The 22904-nt window shown below is 50.9% G+C and overlaps 1 protein-coding gene across 6 annotated transcripts in view; it reads right to left on the bottom strand.

The window, feature by feature from the left end:
• Nucleotides 1–238: 238 nt before the first annotated feature.
• The window catches only part of LOC120916172 (ephrin type-B receptor 2), a 99161-nt gene continuing 76495 nt past the window's right edge, over nucleotides 239–22904 (bottom strand). For 2 of the 6 annotated variants that reach the window (XM_040326992.1, XM_040326997.1), the window contains 11 exons: nucleotides 14156–14280; nucleotides 13446–13608; nucleotides 12257–12365; nucleotides 11888–12003; nucleotides 11194–11316; nucleotides 10852–11099; nucleotides 9822–10037; nucleotides 6785–6934; nucleotides 6116–6309; nucleotides 4897–5052; nucleotides 239–2989 (listed from right to left, as the gene is read on the bottom strand). In XM_040326992.1, the coding sequence (XP_040182926.1) occupies nucleotides 2881–2989; nucleotides 4897–5052; nucleotides 6116–6309; nucleotides 6785–6934; nucleotides 9822–10037; nucleotides 10852–11099; nucleotides 11194–11316; nucleotides 11888–12003; nucleotides 12257–12365; nucleotides 13446–13608; nucleotides 14156–14280 (1709 nt within the window). In that variant the 3' untranslated portion in view covers nucleotides 239–2880. The remainder of the gene's footprint in view (nucleotides 2990–4896; nucleotides 5053–6115; nucleotides 6310–6784; nucleotides 6935–9821; nucleotides 10038–10851; nucleotides 11100–11193; nucleotides 11317–11887; nucleotides 12004–12256; nucleotides 12366–13445; nucleotides 13609–14155; nucleotides 14281–22904) is intronic. The other 4 variants (XM_040326994.1, XM_040326993.1, XM_040326995.1 and 1 more) reach the window with 4 other exon arrangements.

The following is a 22904-nucleotide window of genomic DNA, read 5'->3' as shown; positions in this document are numbered from 1 at the left end:
GCAAACCTTTCTTTGTTTTGGTTCCTTTTCTGCCCATTATTATTATTTTGTTGTATGGAGCACCATCTTTAGACCATTTTAGTTCTTTGGTGGAAAAGCAATGGCAGTTACCGTTGTAAACCAGTCATATCGCAGGAGCCAGATGATTGGTCGACATTTTTTTACATGTCGAACCTTATACAATTCTCATCTCATTTATTTCCCCCCGCCTCCCCTCCCCCCAGTCACACAGCAGCCATTTTCTTTTATAAACAAAGTCTTTATTGAGTTATTGACAAGAATCGTTCAGTCGTATTGGCGGTGCATACGATCGATGTACACTGATTTCCCGGGCTGGACAGTGGCTCACAGTGTTTTCATTGCTTCATCTTGGGGTACAATGTAAACAAAGGGGGGCTCAGACAACAGATAGCAGGAGGGAGTTTGGGGCCCGGCTCACTGTCCACCAAGGGCCCTTAGTCCTCTATAATGTAACATGAAGTGCTGGTGAGGGGTAGGAGACTGCAGACAACACACTCACCATCCACTCCCATAATCCTTTGTAAACATGGTGGCTGGGGGGGTGGGGGTGTCCTCTCCTTCGAGGGTTATTGTTAGTTCTTCAGACACTGTCACACAATACCAACCTGTGGCCCCCAGTGGAGGTGCAGTGATGGTGTACCTGTGATGTGGGGTAACGTTGGCCGCAGTCCTCATCAGACAACGGCAGCCATCTTTCCATCACACAAATAACTGCTCAGGATAACCAACACGTGGATAGGACTCCACTGACCTGTCTATACTTTCTGAAAATAGCTGTGTCCCCCCCACCATAACGATCCCAGGGATCTGCCCACATGCCATTTCCCAGAACCGGCAGAGAGAGCGGACTCATCCCCGAACCATTGTTCTCGATTCATTGCTGTTTACCAGGCGCCATTACAGGAGAACGTTATGGGTGGAGGGCACATGCCTGAACCCCAACACACAGCCCTCCTGCACCACCGTCGTGGAGGTGTTCCCCTAATCTACCCTTACTAGAGGACATGGAGCAGGGAGGGAAGGTCTCTGTCTAGATGGTTGTAATTGGGGTGACCAATGACAGTTATTCCTGAGCCCCGGGGTCACCGGATTGGGTCCTGCAATAGAATACAAGGAGAACTGTGTAGCCCTCGGTGCTGCCCCCAAACGCCTGGCTCATCTGGCTGTACAGGGCAGTGATTAGTTATCAGAAGACAACCCCTCCCCCAGCATACAAGTCCCTCCCCCGGGTGACACTGAACGCCCGCTCAATCTACACCCTGCGCTGTCTGTAGCGTTGGCAACTTCACATAGACTGGAGTAAAATATAAAAGCGATTGGCTGGTGAGAATGGTGGGTAGGGATTGGCTGGTAATGGAATGTGCTTAATAATAATACAGGTTAGATGATGTCCTACAAGGATTGGCCTGTAGGCGCCCATTCCGGAAGACGGACACATGGCTGTCAGGACGGTGAGACTCCCCCGGACCAGTGGAAGGAGCCTCTGCTGGGACGTCCTTTGTGACAGACGTGGAAGAGTGTGTGCGGCGTAATGGCCTAGAGAAGCCACGACTGTCCCATGTGATTGTCACAGACTCCTGGGAGGTGGGTGGGCATGGGTTCTGCTTACAGCGGACATACATGACGACATGGACGGTACACACCCCACCCCCCGTGACTAGATGTAGGAAGCATTGTCTTTAATCACAATCCCATCCCCCCACAGGGCAGGAGCGCGGTCATGTGATAGGTGGATGTCGATTGGCCGGGAAGCCTCATCCAGTGACCGCACCAATCAGTAAAGTGCCAGACTGGGATCAGCGGAATGCCAACCTCAAAATACAAACCCAAAGTGAGGCTGCTGTGCTGCGCTCAGACCCCTGCCGTCCAATCACTAGCCAGGAAAAGCTTATATAATAAGCTGCGCTCCGGGAGGCCAGACAGAAAGTGGGCGGCGTCTTACAGTCCGTTACCAGCCGATCAGCCAATTGGAAGGGAACTGATGTGCCGGCAGAATGGCGCGGTCCATTTTTGTCTTTAAAATAGTTTTTTTTCTGAGTACCGAAAGTCAAAAAATAATGTAAAAAAAACGTCAAATGGGTGTAAACAAAGTAACAGATTTCCAAAACGACGACAACATTAACGACAAAACGACTTCTTTCTGCTTCGTACACTTCCCAGTTCTGTCATTCGAATCTACGGAGAGTTTCTGGAGGAAGGTGATTGGCAAAGCGATGATGACATCATCACCATCACATGATATGGATGAAATGTCGTTGGCGTTGGGCACGTGCCTGTAAAACGTAGAACTCACAAAACGGTTTCAGCTAAAAAGGATTTTTGTCTTTTGTTCAAACACTACGAGTCTCGGAGGCGTCTTCCTTCCACGGAAGGCCACGGCGGCTCTCATATCGTCTTCTTCAAAATGAAGAGCTTTATTCCCACAAGCAACCCGTCCATTTCATGGAAATACGTCTTCAAACGTCTCTCTCTATACAATGAACTCACTCTTTCCCTCTCAGCCAATCAAAGCACACCCCCCCCCCATTTGTAAGTTCCGCTAGGGGTCAGGTGGTACAGACATGGGTTGTCACCTGGGGCAGCACTCTTAGAGCCCATCCAATCAGATGTCTCAGCTGATACAAGCCCTTATTTGTAGGTTCATTGTGTATAAAATATTCTTCACACCACCGTCTGCCCCCCCAGGCTCCATCCCAGGGAAGCTCCTCCCTTTGCGTGGAACCATCATGGTGGTATTTGGAGGGGGGGGGAGAACAATATGGAAACTTCATTGTACCAAGAGGGGTTCAGGGGGGAGGAAGGGATGGCTCGGAACCCAGGAACATCAGGAAGAGTCAGGATGAGGAAGCCTTCCAGCCATCAAACTTCCACCGACTGGATCTGGTTCATCTGCGCCCGCATCACCTGAATACTGTTGAGGATTTTCTTCTGGTGGCCGGCCAAAGTGACTCCAACCCGGAGAATGTCCCTGAAAGAGAGATACAAAGGGTTACTGACCCTCCCCCACACAATCCTCCATAGAGGTCACCACACCCCCCCCGATAGGACCGGCACCATCCTTTCCTTCAGACTGACCCCCCCAATTAGGACCGGCGCAATCCTCCAGACTGACCACCATCACAATGACCTGCCCAACACTCCATAGAAAACCCCCTCCGATAGGACCAGCCCGATCATCCAGACTGACCACCACAATGACCAGCCTAATACTCCATAGAGGACCCCCCCCCCCCCAATAGGACCGGCGCAATCCTCCAGACTGACCACCATCACAATGACCTGCCCAACACTCCATAGAAAACCCCCTCCGATAGGACCAGCCCGATCATCCAGACTGACCACCACAATGACCAGCCCAATACTCCATAGAGGACCCCCCCCCCCTCCAATAGGACCAGCACAATCCTGAGCTCTTTCCATAAAGCATCTATTGTTCCCCCAACCAGAGTGGTTACAAGTGTGACTGGCTCAGTGATCTCTGTACAGCACTATGGAATAGGTCAGAGCTATATAAATGTATATTGATAGTGTAAGCCCCTGTGGTGGCTCAGTGGTACATGTTGTGGCCTAGACAGGTATGGAGTTGTGTTTTCTTTGTGATGCATTGAGGGGCCAGCTGTGTGATTGTACGCCCGCCGGGCTCGCAGGGTAAATATTTGGTTTAGAACAGACAATAGACTCTGAGCCGCATCACACAATACAGAAAAGCCTCCGGAATGGATGTCATTGCCAAAGCTGACAGCGGTGATGTGCGATACCTGGCAGAATGCGGGGGGGGGGGTTTAGAGGGCGGAGATCAGTAGCATAATTCGGTGAAGGACAAGACAGGAGATCCAGATAGACCAGTGGCTCCTTAGGGACAGAATCTGGAAAGGTTTCACTTGATGACTTTCAGGCTCTGAGAATGGAAGTTTCCATCAGAAGCTTCTAAAGAAAGTTCCTCTGCTGTACAGCTTCTTCTCTTGAAAGAGGACCTGTCACTGCTTTATCAGTCATCACCTGAACACCAGAAACTTCATCCCCCAGTTGTGTCACTTGTTCCTAATGAGGGGTCAGTTATTTATTGTGGAGTGCACCTAATAATACCTTGTGACGGGGGTCACGTTGGGTGGGGGGGCTTGTGGAACTCAGCTTGCTCTGGAGGCTCCTTGTCCAGCTTCCCCGGACCCTCTTATGTGTAGATCACCCTGTGTCTCCAATAGGGGTACAGGGTGACTGAGAACCCCACTATGATCTGTGCTCGTCACACTCAATGTTGTATATATATTGTGTATTGTCTCATGCTGTTGTGGACTCTTTGCTGTGATGGTTTGGGGTGTGACTGTTTTCTATTGTGGTGTCTGCCTCAACTATTATGGGATGTGTAAGTGTGTTTGCTGTGAGGAAAGAGGGAGGGGGATTCCTCCAGCAGCCCCCCTGCTGATAAGACTGTTTACTGATGAGAAGTTTGAACACACCTGACCTGTGTGTCCGTTGTCATTGGACAGTTTAACCCACCCTGCTTTCCAAGGGTGGGGGGAGGTGTTTTGAAGTGAGAGACCTGTATAACATATGCTTAAATAAAGGAGTCTGCTGGTTTTTACCCTACACTGAGGTGTCGTTTGGTGACTGGGGGGGGGGGGGGGGGGGGGGTGCTGTAGAGTCTTGGATGGTGCTGGTTCTGGACAGACAAAGCATTTACGGCAGCGGACATAGTTCGGTTTGAGGACAGAGGGTTTGTCGCACTAATAATAGTAGGGAAGGTTGAAGACAATAGTCCACCCTGTGTGTCAGTGTCAATAATACAGGGATATGGGAAATGATTACAGTCTTCACCAAGATGAACATCCAAGAGTCTTTTAAAATGATCAAAACTTCCCCTCCGGCCATACTTACTCCATGGTCATCTGGGAGACAACATCGAAGGATGTGAATCCGGCATTGGCGAAGCTCTCCTTGTATTGCCCCATCTTGATGGCGTCCAGCCACTCGTCCACCGTGTTGAAGCTGGTGTAATCAGGGACGGTGCGGTCCAGGAGAGGTAGGTTCACCCTGGAGGAGACAGAAAACTATATGAATCCTCAGGAGTGGATTCTACATGTATGTCAGGGAACTGACTTCCTAGGACTGCCTTCTTACCCAGAGGAACCCTCGAAATTCTTTATCTTCAGGTGTCAAGAAACGCCCGGTAAGATCAGTCCACTATCATTAGGAAAATGCTTCTTACATTGGTGGTCATTGGTCAGAATTCCCTCTCTAAAAAGATGACTGGTGTCCTGATACTGGCGCCGCCTAGTAGGGATGAATCTGGAACTATGGGGATGTCATCAGGTAGGTCAATTAGCTACACAGTCAAAGGAACCTCTGAGGAACCCCGACTGAGAATGGTTGTCCTATAAATAGGAATATACAGACATAACAATGAGGGGAGATGCTCTCCACCCATTGACTCTGTGTTATGAGAATCGCTCTGTCATTATGAGCCAACCTTTCTCCTTTATTGGACCAATAAATGTCTGTAACTGCACATTGATCAAGATTCAATTCTTCTGCAAGATAGCAAGAACTGTTTTCCTTGCAACTAATGAATCCCGGCGAAGCTTAATTCAGAAACGCGTTGATACACCTGGGCTCATATCTTTATGTATATGGTTTTTAACTTTTTCTTTATGTCTTTTGTATACCATGTTTTAATAAAGATTATATTTTTTATGATATTCCCATTGTTTACTGTGCCGTCAGTCCCTTTTTTCCAAGAATCAATCCAAATAATCATTAGTAACCCGCTAGCAGGATATTATATCTAAAATTACTATTAGAATAAGTACTAAGAGCTGTCAGGAGCCCTGAATGGTCATAAAGTGGTTACTATGGACGGCTGCTCGTAGCAGGGCTTCATTACAAGAGCCCACACGGCATGTGTCAGAGGGATTCTGAGACCTACCACAAAGCCTGAGAGAACCACCATAATGGAGACAAGAGGGAGAGTATCTGAGGGCCAATAGACAGATTTTTCTGTGTCCGATAACTCCCCACCATTCTGCACTCCACCCCCGGCGTAGAGCACTTTGTGACATTGGCAGAACGATGGCCGGATCACGACTCGGTGCCTTACCCTGAGGACAGAGGTGCCATAGCCTTCAAACTGTTGGGATTTCGGATCATTTTGTCCAATGTGTTGACTATCTGAGCAAACTTGGGCCGGTGATTGCGGTCCTTCTGCCAGCAGTCCAGCATGAGCTGGTGAAGAGCGTTGGGGCAATCCATTGGAGGTGGCAGGCGGTAATCCTGCTCAATGGCATTTATAACCTGCAAGACATAACACATGGATGATTCAGAAACAAGATGGCGACAGGCGCGTGTTTCTGCGGCAGACAGATTCCAGGAACACCGCAACCTATACAGGCCGGGTGTCAGAAGACGACTCCATCCAGGAACCTTTAATTGGATCTCGCTGTGTGGTGGGATTAGTCTTAATTTCTTAACAATAAGATCGTTAGCGGGTTCACCAGGGGGGGGGGGGATCCTCCTCATCATTTTGTCTGCAAGTCTACCTCACACCTCAAGGTCAGCGTGTTAACAAGAGATGAGCGCAGCGCAATCATGGGATGGAATTTAGGGGGCGCCAACCGACTAATGAAATCACCAACTGCCAATAAATACAACCCGAATTAAATAGATCTTAATCTCATTTACGGTTTAGTTGCTGCATGATAATGAGATCAGCCGCGACTCCGCTCTCCCCACCCTCTGCGCCCCTTCAGCTGCTGCCAAAGATACTTACATCCTGATTGGTCATATCCCAGTATGGCCGCTCTCCATAGGACATCACTTCCCACATGACTATGCCGTAACTCCAGACATCGCTGGCTGATGTAAACTTTCTGTACTGAATGGCTTCTGGTGCCGTCCACCGTATGGGGATCTTCCCTCCCTGAAAGAGAGACAAATAGAAAATCAGTCCCGACGTGTCCGGCCTCGTCTCCATACAAAGTCGGTCCCGACGTGTCCGGCCTCGTCTCCATACAAAGTCGGTCCCGACGTGTCCGGCCTCGTCTCCATACAAAGTCGGTCCCGACGTGTCCGGCCTCGTCTCCATACAAAGTCGGTCCCGCCGTGTCCGGCCTCGTCTCCATACAAAGTCAGTCCCGCCGTGTCCGGCCTCGTCTCCATACATGATAGAAAGTCAGTCCTTGCGTGTCGGTCCTTGTCGCTATACATGATACAAAGTCGGTCCCGACGTGTCTGTCCTCTTCTCCATACAAAGTCAGTCCTCGTCTCCATACTTGATAAAAAAAGTCAGTCCGGACGTGTCCATCCTCGTCTCCATACAAACTCAGTCCCGACGTGTCCGTCCTCGTCTGCATACAAAGTCAGTCCCGAAATGTCCGTCCTCGTCTGCATACAAAGTCAGTCCCGACGCGTCCGTCCTCGTCTGCATACAAAGTCAGTCCCGACACGCCCGTCCTCGTCTCCATATAAAGTCAGTCCTGGCGTGTCCGTCCTCGTCTCCACACAAAGTCGGTCCCAACTCATCCGTCCTTGTCTCCATACAAAGTCAGTCTCTGTGTTTCCGTCCTCGTCTCCATACAAAGTCGGTCCCGACGTGTCCGGCCTCGTCTCCATACAAAGTCGGTCCCGACGTGTCCGGCCTCGTCTCCATACAAAGTCGGTCCAGCCTTGTCTCCATACAAAGTCGGTCCCGACGTGTCCGGCCTCGTCTCCATACAAAGTCGGTCCCGCCGTGTCCGGCCTCGTCTCCATACAAAGTCAGTCCCGACGTGTCCGGCCTCGTCTCCATACAAAGTCAGTCCCGACACGCCCGTCCTCGTCTCCATATAAAGTCAGTCCTGGCGTGTCCATCCTCGTCTCCACACAAAGTCGGTCCCAACTCATCCGTCCTTGTCTCCATACAAAGTCAGTCTCTGTGTTTCCGTCCTCGTCTCCATACAAAGTCAGTCCCGGCGCATCAGTCCTCGTCTCCATACAAAGTCAGTCCCGGCGCATCAGTCCTCGTCTCCATACAAAGTCAGTCCTGGCGCATCAGTCCTCGTCTCCATACAAAACTGATACATTAGCTATATGGAGCCACGGGTATGTTGGTCCTGGTCAATATTGGCCTCGGCTCCTCCATAGGCAGACCTTCATGGTGAGCAGAGTCAGAGAGACATCTCACCAACAACAAAGGATGGCTGCACATGATTCTTACCAGAAGGATCAGCAGGAGGCCTGTAATGGGAACACTGGACAGGAAGTGGAGCAGAGATGGCTGTGGTGGTATTTTATTGTTTTTATGGGAGAGGAGTGCCGCTAAACACCTTCCCAGCACCGGCAGAGCACCTCCATGTTTATTCTAGAACAGGCAAATGGCGCTCTGTGTTCGGGTGAGAAAGGACAGAGAGGCCAGTGCTGAAATTTGGGATTCCCCTCCCTTCGGGGCGATGTGACCGCACTGCATCCTATAAGGCGGCTCGGTGTACTGGGTTCACCGCAATGCTCCGTCCTCAAGTGACAATTAATAAGTCAGACAATTGCACGGCGATGACAGAGGGGATCAAACAGAAAACAATTTGGAGTGCCTCTATGGAGAACACACTGGGAGGACTGGCCCCGGGGTCAGCATGGGCCCCACAGTCTGTCAGTAACAGCATGAAACCAGTGGAGAGCCGGGACAGAGTATGAGAAGTATGTGAGATTCCTGTCATGCAGCCAGAGAGGAGACATCTCCGAAATATCCAACAGAAACCTCATGTACGAGGAACTCCACCAAACACCGGGAAATTACTAGACTGGGGGATACCATCTACCACTACAGAGGGGTGTTATACTGGATCCTGCAACACCCCATCCCTCTACATTCTCTGGAGACCCTCCACTGTTCCTATATTCTCCCCACCAACTCTGGGACCCCATTTACTTTTATACCCCCACCCTTGTTACGGCCCCCTTTGTGGCCGTGGAGAGTCCAGGACCTCCTCTAGGAAATCCAGGACCTTCAGGTCAGGTTCTGTGAGCCTCATACAATGGCCATCATCTCGCAATGAACGGGAAGTGTTCAGGTAGAAAAACCTCCTACCATGGCGGACAATTTCCTACTTAAGGGAATGTGTGAGAATGGAGCGCTCTGCCCTCATCCTGGAGAAGCTCTGAACTCTCCTCACTAGAGGCCATTCCTCACCAATCTGACCAAAAAGTTGGAGGTCTGGACGAAATGCTGGAAACCATGGCCAATATAATTTCTGCCCGTGGAGCTTATAATCCAGGCTGTGACAGAGTATTCAGTACTGACAAGGGTGAAAGCCTTCTCCCAGTTCTCATATCTGAGGTGAGGAGGATTATGGGAAATACTGGTAACAACTTGGTGATGAGGTCTCCACAAGAAGACCAGGGACAGCCAATTCTTGGACACTGCCTGGCAATCCAGCAGCCAGGATTCATCCCGCCACACGGAGAGGAAGGAATAATCCGGCTCTGAATGACGGGCCCGGACAGCTGTACAAGCAGCGGGAGACACGCCGGTTCTCTTCACACTGCGGGAATCAGGTTTCCTGCTGGAATATGAGCCAGACGGGACCCTGTGTATTATCGCCTGGATCTGGCTGCTGGTTAATGGGGTGTGAACAGAGGGCGAGTGTTTGTTTGTAAATTCACAGCACTTCAATTTCAGGCTCATTTTATGCCGCCATCGCCCTCCGCGCTAAACATGGAAGTGGCTCCTATGGATTACTCCACCTATGATGAGGCGGCGTACCTGCACCATACAATCTGGGACACACCATGTCATTTCTCCCAGAACTAGAAGTGACCAGCACTGTACTCACCAGGGCGCTGGTATACGTGGGATCCGAGGTGTCGTCCTCCAGAAATCGCGACAGTCCAAAGTCAGAGACTTTACACACCAGATTGCTGTTCACCAAGATGTTCCGAGCGGCCAGATCCCGGTGCACGTAATTCATATCCGCCAAGTACTTCATTCCCGCGGCAATCCCCCTCAGCATTCCCACCAGCTGGATCACCGTGAACTGACCATCGTTTTGCTGCAAAGACAGAAAGGAGAACCGAGTAAGAGGAAACCCTCGGTGCACGTTTATCTCTCTGAACGTCAAGGTGACCATCGGGACAAAATAGGTTCACTCAACTGCCACCCCCCCCCCCCCCCCCAGGACAGAGCGACAGGTTTGCTCAATTGCCATCCCCGTGAACGTACTTAAATAAAAACTTCAGTCTGCACGTCTTGGTGTGGGGCCATGTGACAGCAATGGTGCTGGATGATTGGCTGCTTAGGAACCCCAGTGCTGTCACATAGGACATAGCTCTCAAATGGTGGGGTACAATATCTGACCCAAAGAACTAGATGGGTAAAGTGTAATCTGGGCAACCAGCTGACGACAGAGGAAGAACTCTGTGGTGTCTTCTCTTTTCTCTATTACTGGTTAAAAGCTTGAGAATCACCCCCCCCCCCCCCCCCCCGGCAGAGATTTGATGGCAGATTAGTATCTGTAGTAATCATGTATCTCAGCCGCTCTTCCCTCACGGGGTCCCAGTTTGTGCAGCTGGGGGGGATGTTAAGTCCAAGTGTTACGTTGCCCTGATTGGGTGAAGAAGGGGTTCACCTTAATACACCGGCTGACTGGGGATCCAGAGAACTGGGATGGGATCTGGTGTTTGACGCCCCCGACCACTGTTTATAAAGTCTGATGATATCCCCCAATGGGCCAAGTTCCAGAACTTTACTGCTCACAACTACCTATGAGCCCCCAGACTGTATTCTCAGTGAATCTCATTACGTTGTATCACATTGTCTCCCTAGAACTGGTCACGGCACACGTTGGTTGGCGGCACAGGTCGTACCCGGAGGAAGGAGTCCAGCGATCCATTCTCCATGAACTCTGTGATGATCATGACGGGCGCGCTCTTGGTGACCACTCCTTCCAGATGGATGACGTTGGGGTGATCGAACTGCCCCATGATGCTGGCTTCACTCAGGAAATCTCGCCGCTGCTTCTCTGTATACCCCGACTTCAGAGTCTTGATAGCCACAAACATCTCCCGCTTACCTGGGAGCTTCAGATGTCCGCTGCAAACTTCCCCAAACTCCCCTGCAGGAGACACGGAGGGGACAGAGCCTGTCAGCAGCCATCTACACACTATCCCTGCCCCCCACCCCATATGGCAGACCAGAATGGCTCTTACCTGCTCCAATCACTTGCTCGATCTTCACACAGGAAATTTCGATTTCTTTGGCAAACTCCCGCACTGCTTCATTGGGATCCTCATATGTGAAAGGGTCGATGTAAATTTTCATCCCTGGAGTCACTGCGGGGAGGGGGAGACTGGCATGAGAGACTCAGGAGGACAGAGAAGACAAGGACAGAGATGACACAGAGTGGAGGAGATCATGGAGGTGGTTGGTGGAGGATCTAGGGATGGGCTACTCAGGTCATTTCATCTATTTCTACTGAGAAATGTAAAGTCTGCAGAACAAAGGAAGCAATCCATCTTCAGGGACACCATTCCCAGGTTTTATGATCCCTCTGAACTCCAGTCACCTGAGCTGACAACACTGAAATTCCAATCACTGCTTGGCCTCTGCCAGCTCTCTGCTGTAAGACTGCAGAACACTCCCTTCTAATTGGGTTATTGAGATGGAAAGGGTGGGGAGTTCTGCAGTCCATTAGAAAAGACCTGGCCAAGGAGGTCCAGGAGGACCATGAAGACCTGGCCAAGGAGGCCCATGGATGGTGGGAATTTGAATGAATGAATGAAGGATGATGAGGCTTTACCCCGGTAGGGGGTGGTGGAGGGTGGCAGGGCTTAGCGAGTGATGGATGATTTTTATGGGTTTGTGGATACATTACGATCTAAGGGAACAAATTAGGCAACGAACCAACGAGAGAACGCGGCGCTAGAGGTGGAGAGGGCAGTCGGTACGTACTGTGTCCACTCGTGTAGTGCTGCAGTTTGTCGGTGTACTCCGAGTCGGCGCGCTCGAAGCCTCGTCTTCTGGAAGAAACACAAAAGGCACTTAACCTGCGTATTGGACCCACACACCAAACCTCACACCTTGGAAAGTCCATACACCGAAACACCAACAGTGTCCGAAGTGCTGGACAATGGGATGTCATAACTCAAGTCTAGAGATGGTGTCGGAACAAGGACCCCCTCCCCCCAAGATAAAAATGGTGGATATCGAGGACTTTGCCAGTCCCATGAATGACTGGAGTCCACATGGCAACAAACGTCCAAGCTACTCTACCTGTTGCAGACGATGATGATGACCACCAGGGCGATGAGGAACACCAGACCTGCGGCAGACGAGCCAATGATAAGCGGCAGTTTTTCTTGGAAGCTACTCTGGTATTCGGCTGTGAGGAGGAAGAGGACGGGTCATGGATTAGTAAATCTGAACAATAAATACCAGAAGACGTGGTGTGAGGAGGAAGAGGACGGGCCGTGTATTGGTAAATCTGAACAATAAATATCAGAAGATGCTGTGTGAGGAGGAGGAAGAAGACGACGGGTCATGGATTGGTAAATCTGAACAATAAATATCAGAAGACGTGGTGTGAGGAGGAGGAGGAAGAAGAGGAGAACGGGCCATGGATTGGTAAATCTGAACAATAAATATCAGAAGACGTGGTGTGAGGAAGAAGAGGACGGGCCGTGGATTGGTAAATCTGAATAATTAATACCAGGAGATGTGGTGTGAGGAAGAAGAGGACGGGCCGTGGATTGGTAAATCTGAATAATAAATACCAGGAGATGTGGTGTGAGGAAGAAGAGGACGGGCCGTGGATTGGTAAATCTGAATAATTAATACCAGGAGATGTGGTGTGAGGAAGAAGAGGACGGGCCGTGGATTGGTAAATCTGAATAATAAATACCAGGAGATGTGGTGTGAGGAAGAAGAGGACGGGCCGTGGATTGGTAAATCTGAATAATTAATACCAGGAGATGTGGTGTGAGGAAGAAGAGGACGGGCCGTGGATTGGTAAATCTGAATAATAAATACCAGGAGATGTGGTGTGAGGAAGAAGAGGACGGGCCGTGGATTGGTAAATCTGAACAATAAATACCAGAAGACGTGGTGTGAGGAAGAAGAGGACGGGCCATGTATTGGTAAATTTGAATAATAAATACCAGGAGATGTGGTGTGAGGAAGAAGAGGACGGGCCGTGGATTGGTAAATCTGAATAATAAATACCAGGAGATGTGGTGTGAGGAAGAAGGACGGGCCGTGGATTGGTAAATCTGAACAATAAATACCAGAAGACGTGGTGTGAGGGTACATATTGTGGTTCAGGCCCCTCAGACGGGGACATAAATCATGTGACTGGATGAGCCACACGATGGGAAATGGATCATGGGAGATATGATGAGACCACCGTGCACACAGACCTGCACCCAGCAGTATATAGACGATGGGTATACGGAATTCCACTCACCTTCTGTCATGGTCTGGAAGTACATCTTTCCACTGTAGCGCCCATAGCCAGCCACGGTCCGCGCTCGGACCTGGAAGACGTAGATGGTCCCAGCTTTCAGGCCGGGCACCGTCACAGTGTTGGTGGAACTTTTTACCACAGAGGAATTGTGTTCCGTTAGGTCCTGGAAATGCAAGGCATGGTGTTAATATAATCCAAGGATACTGCCGTGAACCCCCCCCCCCCCCCGACCACTGATCAGAGGTAACAATGGCGTACAAGCTCAGACCAACCAATTAGATTGCAGTCTGAGGACCACTGGGGGACTCTGAGGTTCTCACTCAGACAGGTTATGGATCCACATGCAATCCTTCTCTGGCCGGGCTCAGTTCTGTAGATCGGAAACAGGGCCCTCTGGATCTGCACCCCGAGGGAAGTCTCTATTCATATTGATGGGAGTACTACCAGTGCAATGAATACACCCCATCCCCCTCTAATACATTCTATACAGATCCTCTTCCTTATAAATGAAGCATGCTGGGAGGGAAGGTGACCCGTCTCTCATCACTGACACCTTTACACCTCAGTGGTCAGGACCGGTGAAGAGCCGATTTATGGGACACTGGCTGCCAGAACAATCACCCAACACTCACATGGCATTATATGAGATGGGTACATGTGATATGGCAGGGTGGTGACACCCATTCCTTACCCTTGTATGTGACACCCACCTTCTCATAATACATAAGCTCGTAGTCCAGTATGACCCCATTGGGTTGGTCCGGCTGAGACCAGGACAAGGTAATGCCGTCCACGGCACGGCTGACTTGGTGCATGATGGAGACGGTGGATGGAGCTGGAAGACAGAAGAGAGCGGAGTGAGGCCCCATAATATGGAAATCACATTTTCTGGGAAGGAAGATTACTGGAGCGGAAAGTTCACCTCTCCCGTTGACGGGCCGCTGACAGTCCGGTTGGCGGCAGACTCCTGGACCTGCACACAGGAGCTGTCAGATCTAATCTCAGCGCCTGGCCTATTTTTTCAGGTCGAGTAGCACCCCGCCTGCATGGGTGACCCACCGTCTCCTCGCTGACAAATCAATGCACCGAAGGGGGGGGGGGGTCTGACCCTCGGTAAAGACCATCGAGTAGACGGAGGGGGAAGGGGTAGTTGTATTGTGTTTTCTTTGTATGGACTTCCATGGGCATCAGGGCCCGGGGGTACATACTCCTACATACGGCCCAGGGATACATACTCCTACATACGGCATATATACTCATAACTCTGGGACTGATCCGGGACCTGATAATTCTCTGAACCAGCTACTGCAGCCACAATCCAGACAGAACCTCACAGGGTCACTGGGAATGCATTGGGGGTGGGGGGTGGGTATTGCTGACCAGGGATGGCTGTACACGGGGGGGGGTTTGGTGACCAGGGATAGCTGTACACGGGGGGGGGGGGTGTCTGCTGACCAGGGATGGCTGTACACAGGGGGGGTTTGCTGACCAGGGGTGGCTGTACATGGGGGGGGTGTTTGCTGACCAGGGATGGCTGTAAACAGGGGGGGGGGTGTTTGCTGACCAGGAATGGCTGTACACAGGGGGGGGGGGTGCTGACCAGGGATTGCTGTACAGGGGGGGTGTGCTGACCAGGGATGGCTGTACACAGGGGGGGTGTGCTGACCAGGGATGGCTGTACACAGGGGGGGGGGGTGTCTGCTGACCAGGGATAGCTGTACACGGGGAGGGGGGGGTTTTGCTGACCAGGTATGGTGTAAACAGGGGGGGGTGGGTGTCTGCTGACCAGGGATGGCTGTACACCCGGGGGGGGGGGGGCAGGTTTAGCTGACCAGGGATGGTGTAAACGGGGGGGGGGGGGGTGTCTGCTGACCAGGGATGGCTGTACACGGGGGGGGCAGGTTTAGCTGACCAGAGATGGTGTAAACGGGGGGGGGGGGGGTGTCTGCTGACCAGGGATGGCTGTACACGGGGGGGGGGCAGGTTTAGCTGACCAGAGATGGTGTAAACGGGGGGGGGGGGTGTCTGCTGACCAGGGATGGCTGTACACGGGGGGGGCAGGTTTAGCTGACCAGAGATGGTGTAAACGGGGGGGGGGGGTGTCTGCTGACCAGGGATGGCTGTACACGGGGGGGGGGGGGGGGGCAGGTTTAGCTGACCAGAGATGGTGTAAACGGGGGGGGGGGTGTCTGCTGACCAGGGATAGCTGTACACGGGGAGGGGGGGGTTTTGCTGACCAGGTATGGTGTAAACAGGGGGGGGGGTGTCTGCTGACCAGGGATGGCTGTACACCCGGGGGGGGGGGGCAGGTTTAGCTGACCAGGGATGGTGTAAACGGGGGGGGGGTGTCTGCTGACCAGGGATAGCTGTACACGGGGAGGGGGGGGTTTTGCTGACCAGGTATGGTGTAAACAGGGGGGGGGGTGTCTGCTGACCAGGGATGGCTGTACACCCGGGGGGGGGGGGCAGGTTTAGCTGACCAGGGATGGTGTAAACGGGGGGGGGGGGTGTCTGCTGACCAGGGATGGCTGTACACGGGGGGGTCCAGGTGAGACAGTGATGACTGTTGCTAAACGAAGGATGCAGTGCTGCTACTAACAGGCTCCATAATACACCAGGCAGCGCAGATTGTAGCTCCACCTTCCACCACAACAACATTTTAGGTTTCGGTTTGTTTTTTGCCGCTTCTTGCTCTTCCATGAGCTGCTGTAAGTTTCCCCAATGGTGTCACTTCTAATCGGGGGCTCAGTGACAACGGAGAGCTCCCCGATGGAGGAATGTCATTCACATGAAAACATGGCGTCTGATGAGAGTTCTTTGGCTCAGGGTTTTGAATGTTTGCAGCAGAAATGGGCCAGTCGTCATTTTGCAGCAATATAGACATGAAGTTGAAAGAGGGGTTCTGCGCAAAACCTCCACGCTATCAGAAAACGGTGATCAGTGATAAATAAAAATACATAAAGTGGAAATACTAAAATGTAAAAATATATATAAATATAATATATAGAGGTGAAAAGCAATAATAAGTGTCCCAAATGTGAATGAAAGAATCGCCGCCAAATGGGAATGAGGATGCGTCCTCCGCGCCTGCTACGTCACTCCAGGTGTACGATTGGACGGACGTACACCTGGAGTGACGTAAGCAGGCGCTGAGGACGCCGCTGGTCGTTTATGTTATTGCACATTTTTACATGTTTGATGTAAGCGCAGGTTATTCTCTAATACTTGCGTACTACACCATTGGAGGCTCTTTTGTTCTCCCCCCCCCCCTCCTCTGGGAGTCCACATTAGGGATAGATCGAGGAGAAGCCCCAGGAGTGTGGCAGGTGGGAAGACGCTGACATAAGGATATCCTGCATGCCTTATATTTGTTCTATTGAGGTGAGAGTTCTGGGAGCCCCGTTATGGATATGACCTTCCATCGGTCAGTAATTCATCTACAGCAGACCTAGTGAATATTTCGCTGCATCCTCATTCCCATTTGGCGGCCATTCTTTTATTCACACTTATTATTGCTTTTCACCTCTATATTTTATATATATATATTTTACATTTTAGTATTTCCACTTTATGTATTTTTATTCATCGCTGATCACCGTTTTCTGATAGCGTGGAGGTTTTGCGCAGAACCCCTCTTTCAACATTATTTCACTTGTGTATTGTAAACACGATTAGGTTTTTGCATCATTGGTAGTCCTTAGTAGCGCAAAGGACACCTCTTATTATAATATAGACATGAAGGGGGGCAGCCAGGCCTGGGAAGAAGAGCGATCTCAACACCTCTATTGCCCCCTCGGCATCTTCCCATATTGCTCTGGGCACATCTCGGAATAGTTTACACGGGGAGTGAGATGTTTATTTAGAGGAAGCGCTCTCTGTAGGGATCCTCACACGGCGGCACATTGCTGGGATGTATGTTAGCAATTACCGTCAAACGCTGCCAAAAATTCCCCCTACGTGCCGACACACAATTAGGAGAAAGTTCCCTAAACAGTCGGGATGTGAGGCATTCCTTGGAGCAGTTTGGGGCTCATGACAAATAACCTGCGCACCAATATGGCAGACGGCGGCAAAGGATTTGGGGGGGGGGGGTGCGCGCACCAAATATGGCGGAGGATGGGGGGGGCGCACCTGGAGGCAGGCAGATTATTAGAATGGTTTTATACATCGACGCTTCGTTACGCACATTGTCGGTTCTCAGAGTCTACAGATCATCACGTTGTTACAATCAATATTTCCCAGGAAAAGGGCAAAATCTCCATCTGACGTCCTGGAAGCGAGCTTTGCCCGAACATGTAACCTTCCACTGCAGAGCCGCTCACGTGACCTGGAGGCGTTTATAGCGTTGGGAAAGAGCAGGGAACACCTTCACCATTATTCCCGTTCACCGATTTCTCAATCAATAAACACGGACACATCCGACTTTGAAGAAGAGATTTTTATTGAAGAAGAAGGTGTCTATGTGGAAGAAAGCCATGATAGTTCAAGGCCACATCCCGCGGGAAGAGCTGGAGGAATGTCAGAAGATAATGGAGGCACAGAAAATTCTAGCGGTGCAGAGATGAAGGTCATCAGATCATTCTGGAAGGAGGTTACAGGATTCCAGCACAGCACTCAGTCATGGCAGATTATTCCTCCTTAAAAAGATCACCAAACACCTTCTGACACGTGCAGCGGAACTAAAGAAGATGGGTGATGGTGTGCGATAAAGTGGGAGGAAATAAGTGCTGCCGTGCAGTAGTATGGGGGTAGACATCATGCGGTGGTAGTGGAGATGACAGGTGATGGCGTGGCCGGTGGAAGAGACGGGTGATGGCATGGGGTGGTAGTGCTGGAGCTGGAAGCAATGAAGAGATCAGGGATAATGGCGAGTTGGAGGAGAGGAATGAGTAGATCAGGAATGATGGACAGAGATGGAGGAGAAGAAGAGGAAGAGATTAGGAATGATGGACAGAGATGGAGGAGATGTAGAGGGAAGAGATCAGGAATGATGGACAGAGATGGAGGAGAGGAAGAGATCAGGAATGATGGACAGAGATGGAGGAGAGGAAGAGATCAGGAATGATGGACAGAGATGGAGGAGAAGAAGAGGAAGAGATCAGGAATGATGGACAGAGATGGAGGAGAGGAAGAGATCAGGAATGATGGACAGAGATGGAGGAGATGTAGAGGGAAGAGATCAGGAATGATGGACAGAGATGGAGGAGAGGAAGAGATCAGGAATGATGGACAGAGATGGAGGAGAGGAAGAGATCAGGAATGATGGACAGAGATGGAGGAGAAGAAGAGGAAGAGATCAGGAATGATGGACAGAGATGGAGGAGAGGAAGAGATCAGGAATGATGGACAGAGATGGAGGAGAAGAAGAGGAAGAGATTAGGAATGATGGACAGAGATGGAGGAGATGTAGAGGGAAGAGATCAGGAATGATGGACAGAGATGGAGGAGAGGAAGAGATCAGGAATGATGGACAGAGATGGAGGAGAGGAAGAGATCAGGAATGATGGACAGAGATGGAGGAGAAGGTGAGGAAGAGATCAGGAATGATGGACAGAGATGGAGGAGACGAAGAGGAAGAGATCAGGAATGATGGACAGAGATGGAGGAGAGGAAGAGATCAGGAATGATGGACAGAGATGGAGGAGAAGAAGAGGAAGATATCAGGAATGATGGACAGAGATGGAGGAGAGGAAGAGATCAGGAATGATGGACAGAGATGGAGGAGAAGAAGAGGAAGAGATCAGGAATGATGGACAGAGATGGAGGAGAGGAAGAGATCAGGAATGATGGACAGAGATGGAGGAGAAGAAGAGGAAGAGATTAGGAATGATGGACAGAGATGGAGGAGATGTAGAGGGAAGAGATCAGGAATGATGGACAGAGATGGAGGAGAGGAAGAGATCAGGAATGATGGACAGAGATGGAGGAGAGGAAGAGATCAGGAATGATGGACAGAGATGGAGGAGAAGGTGAGGAAGAGATCAGGAATGATGGACAGAGCTGGAGGAGAAGAAGAGGAAGAGATCAGGAATGATGGACAGAGCTGGAGGAGACGTAGAGGAAGAGATCAGGAATGATGGACAGAGATGGAGGAGACGAAGAGGAAGAGATCAGGAATGATGGACAGAGATGGAGGAGACATAGAGGAAGAGATCAGGAATGATGGACAGAGCTGGAGGAGAAGAAGAGGAAGAGATCAGGAATGATGGACAGAGCTGGAGGAGATGTAGAGGAAGAGATCAGGAATGATGGACAGAGCTGGAGGAGATGTAGAGGAAGAGATCAGGAATGATGGACAGAGATGGAGGAGATGTAGAGGAAGAGATCAGGAATGATGGACAGAGATGGAGGAGACGAAAAGGAAGAGATCAGGAATGATGGACAGAGCTGGAGGAGAAGAAGAAGAGGAAGAGATCAGGAATGATGGACAGAGCTGGAGGAGAAGAAGAAGAGGAAGAGATCAGGAATGATGGACAGAGCTGGAGGAGAAGAAGAGGAAGAGATCAGGAATGATGGACAGAGATGGAGGAGACGAAGAGGAAGAGATCAGGAATGATAGACAGAGATGGAGGAGAAGAAGAGGAAGAGATCAGGAATGATGGACAGAGATGGAGGAGATGTAGAGGAAGAGATCAGGAATGATGGACAGAGATGGAGGAGAAGAAGAAGAGGAAGAGATCAGGAATGATGGACAGAGATGGAGGAGAAGAAGAAGAGGAAGAGATCAGGAATGATGGACAGAGCTGGAGGAGAAGAAGAGGAAGAGATCAGGAATGATGGACAGAGATGGAGGAGACGAAGAGGAAGAGATCAGGAATGATAGACAGAGATGGAGGAGAAGAAGAGGAAGAGATCAGGAATGATGGACAGAGCTGGAGGAGAAGAAGAGGAAGAGATCAGGAATGATAGACAGAGATGGAGGAGAAGAAGAGGAAGAGATCAGGAATGATGGACAGAGATGGAGGAGACGTAGAGGAAGAGATCAGAAATGATGGACAGAGATGGAGGAGAAGAAGAGGAAGAGATCAGGAATGATGGACAGAGCTGGAGGAGAAGAAGAGGAAGAGATCAGGAATGATAGACAGAGATGGAGGAGACGTAGAGGAAGAGATCAGGAATGATGGACAGAGCTGGAGGAGAAGAAGAGGAAGCGATCAGGAATGATGGACAGAGATGGAGGAGACGAAGAGATCAGGAATGATGGACAGAGATGGAGGAGAAGAAGAAGAGGAAGAGATCAGGAATGACGGACAGAGATGGAGGAGACGAAGAGGAAGAGATCAGGAATGATGGACAGAGATGGAGGAGACGTAGAGGAAGAGATCAGGAATGATGGACAGAGATGGAGGAGACGAAGAGGAAGAGATCAGGAATGATAGACAGAGATGGAGGAGAAGAAGAGGAAGAGATCAGGAATGATGGACAGAGCTGGAGGAGACGTAGAGGAAGAGATCAGGAATGATGGATAGAGCTGGAGGAGATGTAGAGGAAGAGATCAGGAATGATGGACAGAGATGGAGGAGACGTAGAGGAAGAGATCAGGAATGATGGACAGAGCTGGAGGAGACGTAGAGGAAGAGATCAGGAATGATGGACAGAGCTGGAGGAGACGTAGAGGAAGAGATCAGGAATGATGGACAGAGATGGAGGAGACGAAGAGGAAGAGATCAGGAATGATAGACAGAGATGGAGGAGAAGAAGAGGAAGAGATCAGGAATGATGGACAGAGCTGGAGGAGACGTAGAGGAAGAGATCAGGAATGATGGATAGAGCTGGAGGAGATGTAGAGGAAGAGATCAGGAATGATGGACAGAGATGGAGGAGACGTAGAGGAAGAGATCAGGAATGATGGACAGAGCTGGAGGAGACGTAGAGGAAGAGATCAGGAATGATGGACAGAGCTGGAGGAGACGTAGAGGAAGAGATCAGGAATGATGGACAGAGCTGGAGGAGACGTAGAGGAAGAGATCAGGAATGATGGACAGAGCTGGAGGAGATGTAGAGGAAGAGATCAGGAATGATGGACAGAGCTGGAGGAGACGTAGAGGAAGAGATCAGGAATGATGGACAGAGATGGAAGGTCATTATTAATAACGATTATTATAAAGAATGATGATCGGAACGGACACAGGAAGTGCGTCCAGAAGGATTATTTCGCACAGCTGTTGAAAAGATAAGACACGAATTTGGTGAACTACTTTCATGTAGAACAGAGGTTGGGGAAGAGGAGATGACTTGGAAGGTAGGAGCCACTTAGGGGGGATAATCCAACCCAGGAGGACCCTCCCTCAGCCGGATCACACCAATCTGCCATCACCCGATATGCAGGGAATGGGGTCATCTTCCCGCCCTGTGATCTCATTCCAGGCCGCAGTGTGGAGAATGACTTTGTTCTGCCTGTGTGAAAGCAACGAAACTCAATCAAAGCCGGAAAATGTCCCTAAATCTCCAGCGTGACGGTCCAATCATCCCATCCATGGGGAAGGAAATGCCCCCCAGCTCAGAGCAATCTCCATCCAGGAAGACAATCCCACCTCTCAGGAACATAGGACGACAATGATGGGAGTCCCCCGATGGGTGTCAGAGATGGGAAAGACATTGTAATGTACTAAGAATGGAAGTCGCAGATCTTTCTGTATGTGAAGGTTGGGGCCCCGTCCTGTCTGGGCCCCCAGGATGAGACGTGTGCTCAGTGTCTCGCTGTGATTGATGTGGAATGGCAGCCCGTGCCCAAAGGCTTTGCATGTAATCAGCGCGGGTTGCGGACATGGCCTGTCAGTCGGGCCCCCGGGGCTCCTCTCTGCCTTGTCCAGGTGTTCACTTCCTCACCTGCCTGTAATTATGTCTGGAAGCCGAGACAGCTGAGCTCCATCCATGGTGTGCAGCGAATGACCCCCGGGGGCCGCAGACTGCACAATTGTTACAGACGGGATTTTCACCTTATCTCCTCCATCTAAGAAACACGCAAAGCAGCCGGGGCACTTTCTCAGGTTTCCCCCATGATCCTCTCTGTCTGCAGGGTGATATAGCACTGCTCCAGAGCGCACATTAAACTGCGTCCCCCCCCCCCCCCTCTTCCCCGCAGCTGCTGCAGACTCCCTCCACCAGCGCCTGTGCGGCCTTCCACCACTGACCTGCCCGGCACCAGATATTGGAATGGATTCTATTACATTACACCCTAGAGAGAGCAGATACAAATCTGACAATATGGCAGCAGAGGTTGTCGCACTCACAGGCAGACCACCTTTCGGCACGCTCGCAGGGAGACGACCGACGGGGGCCCGCTCGCAGGGAGACGACCGACGGGGGCCCGCTCGCAGGGAGACGACCGACGGGGGCCCGCTCGCAGGGAGACGACCGACGGGGGCCCGCTCGCAGGGAGACGACCGACGGGGGCCCGCTCGCAGGGAGACGACCGACGGGGGCCCGCTCGCAGGGAGACGACCGTCGGGGGCCCGC

This window comes from Rana temporaria, chromosome 10, assembly GCF_905171775.1.
Source record: "Rana temporaria chromosome 10, aRanTem1.1, whole genome shotgun sequence".
In the NCBI taxonomy this organism is placed as follows: Eukaryota; Metazoa; Chordata; class Amphibia; order Anura; family Ranidae; genus Rana; species Rana temporaria.
This window is presented reverse-complemented; position numbering and strand designations above follow the sequence as displayed.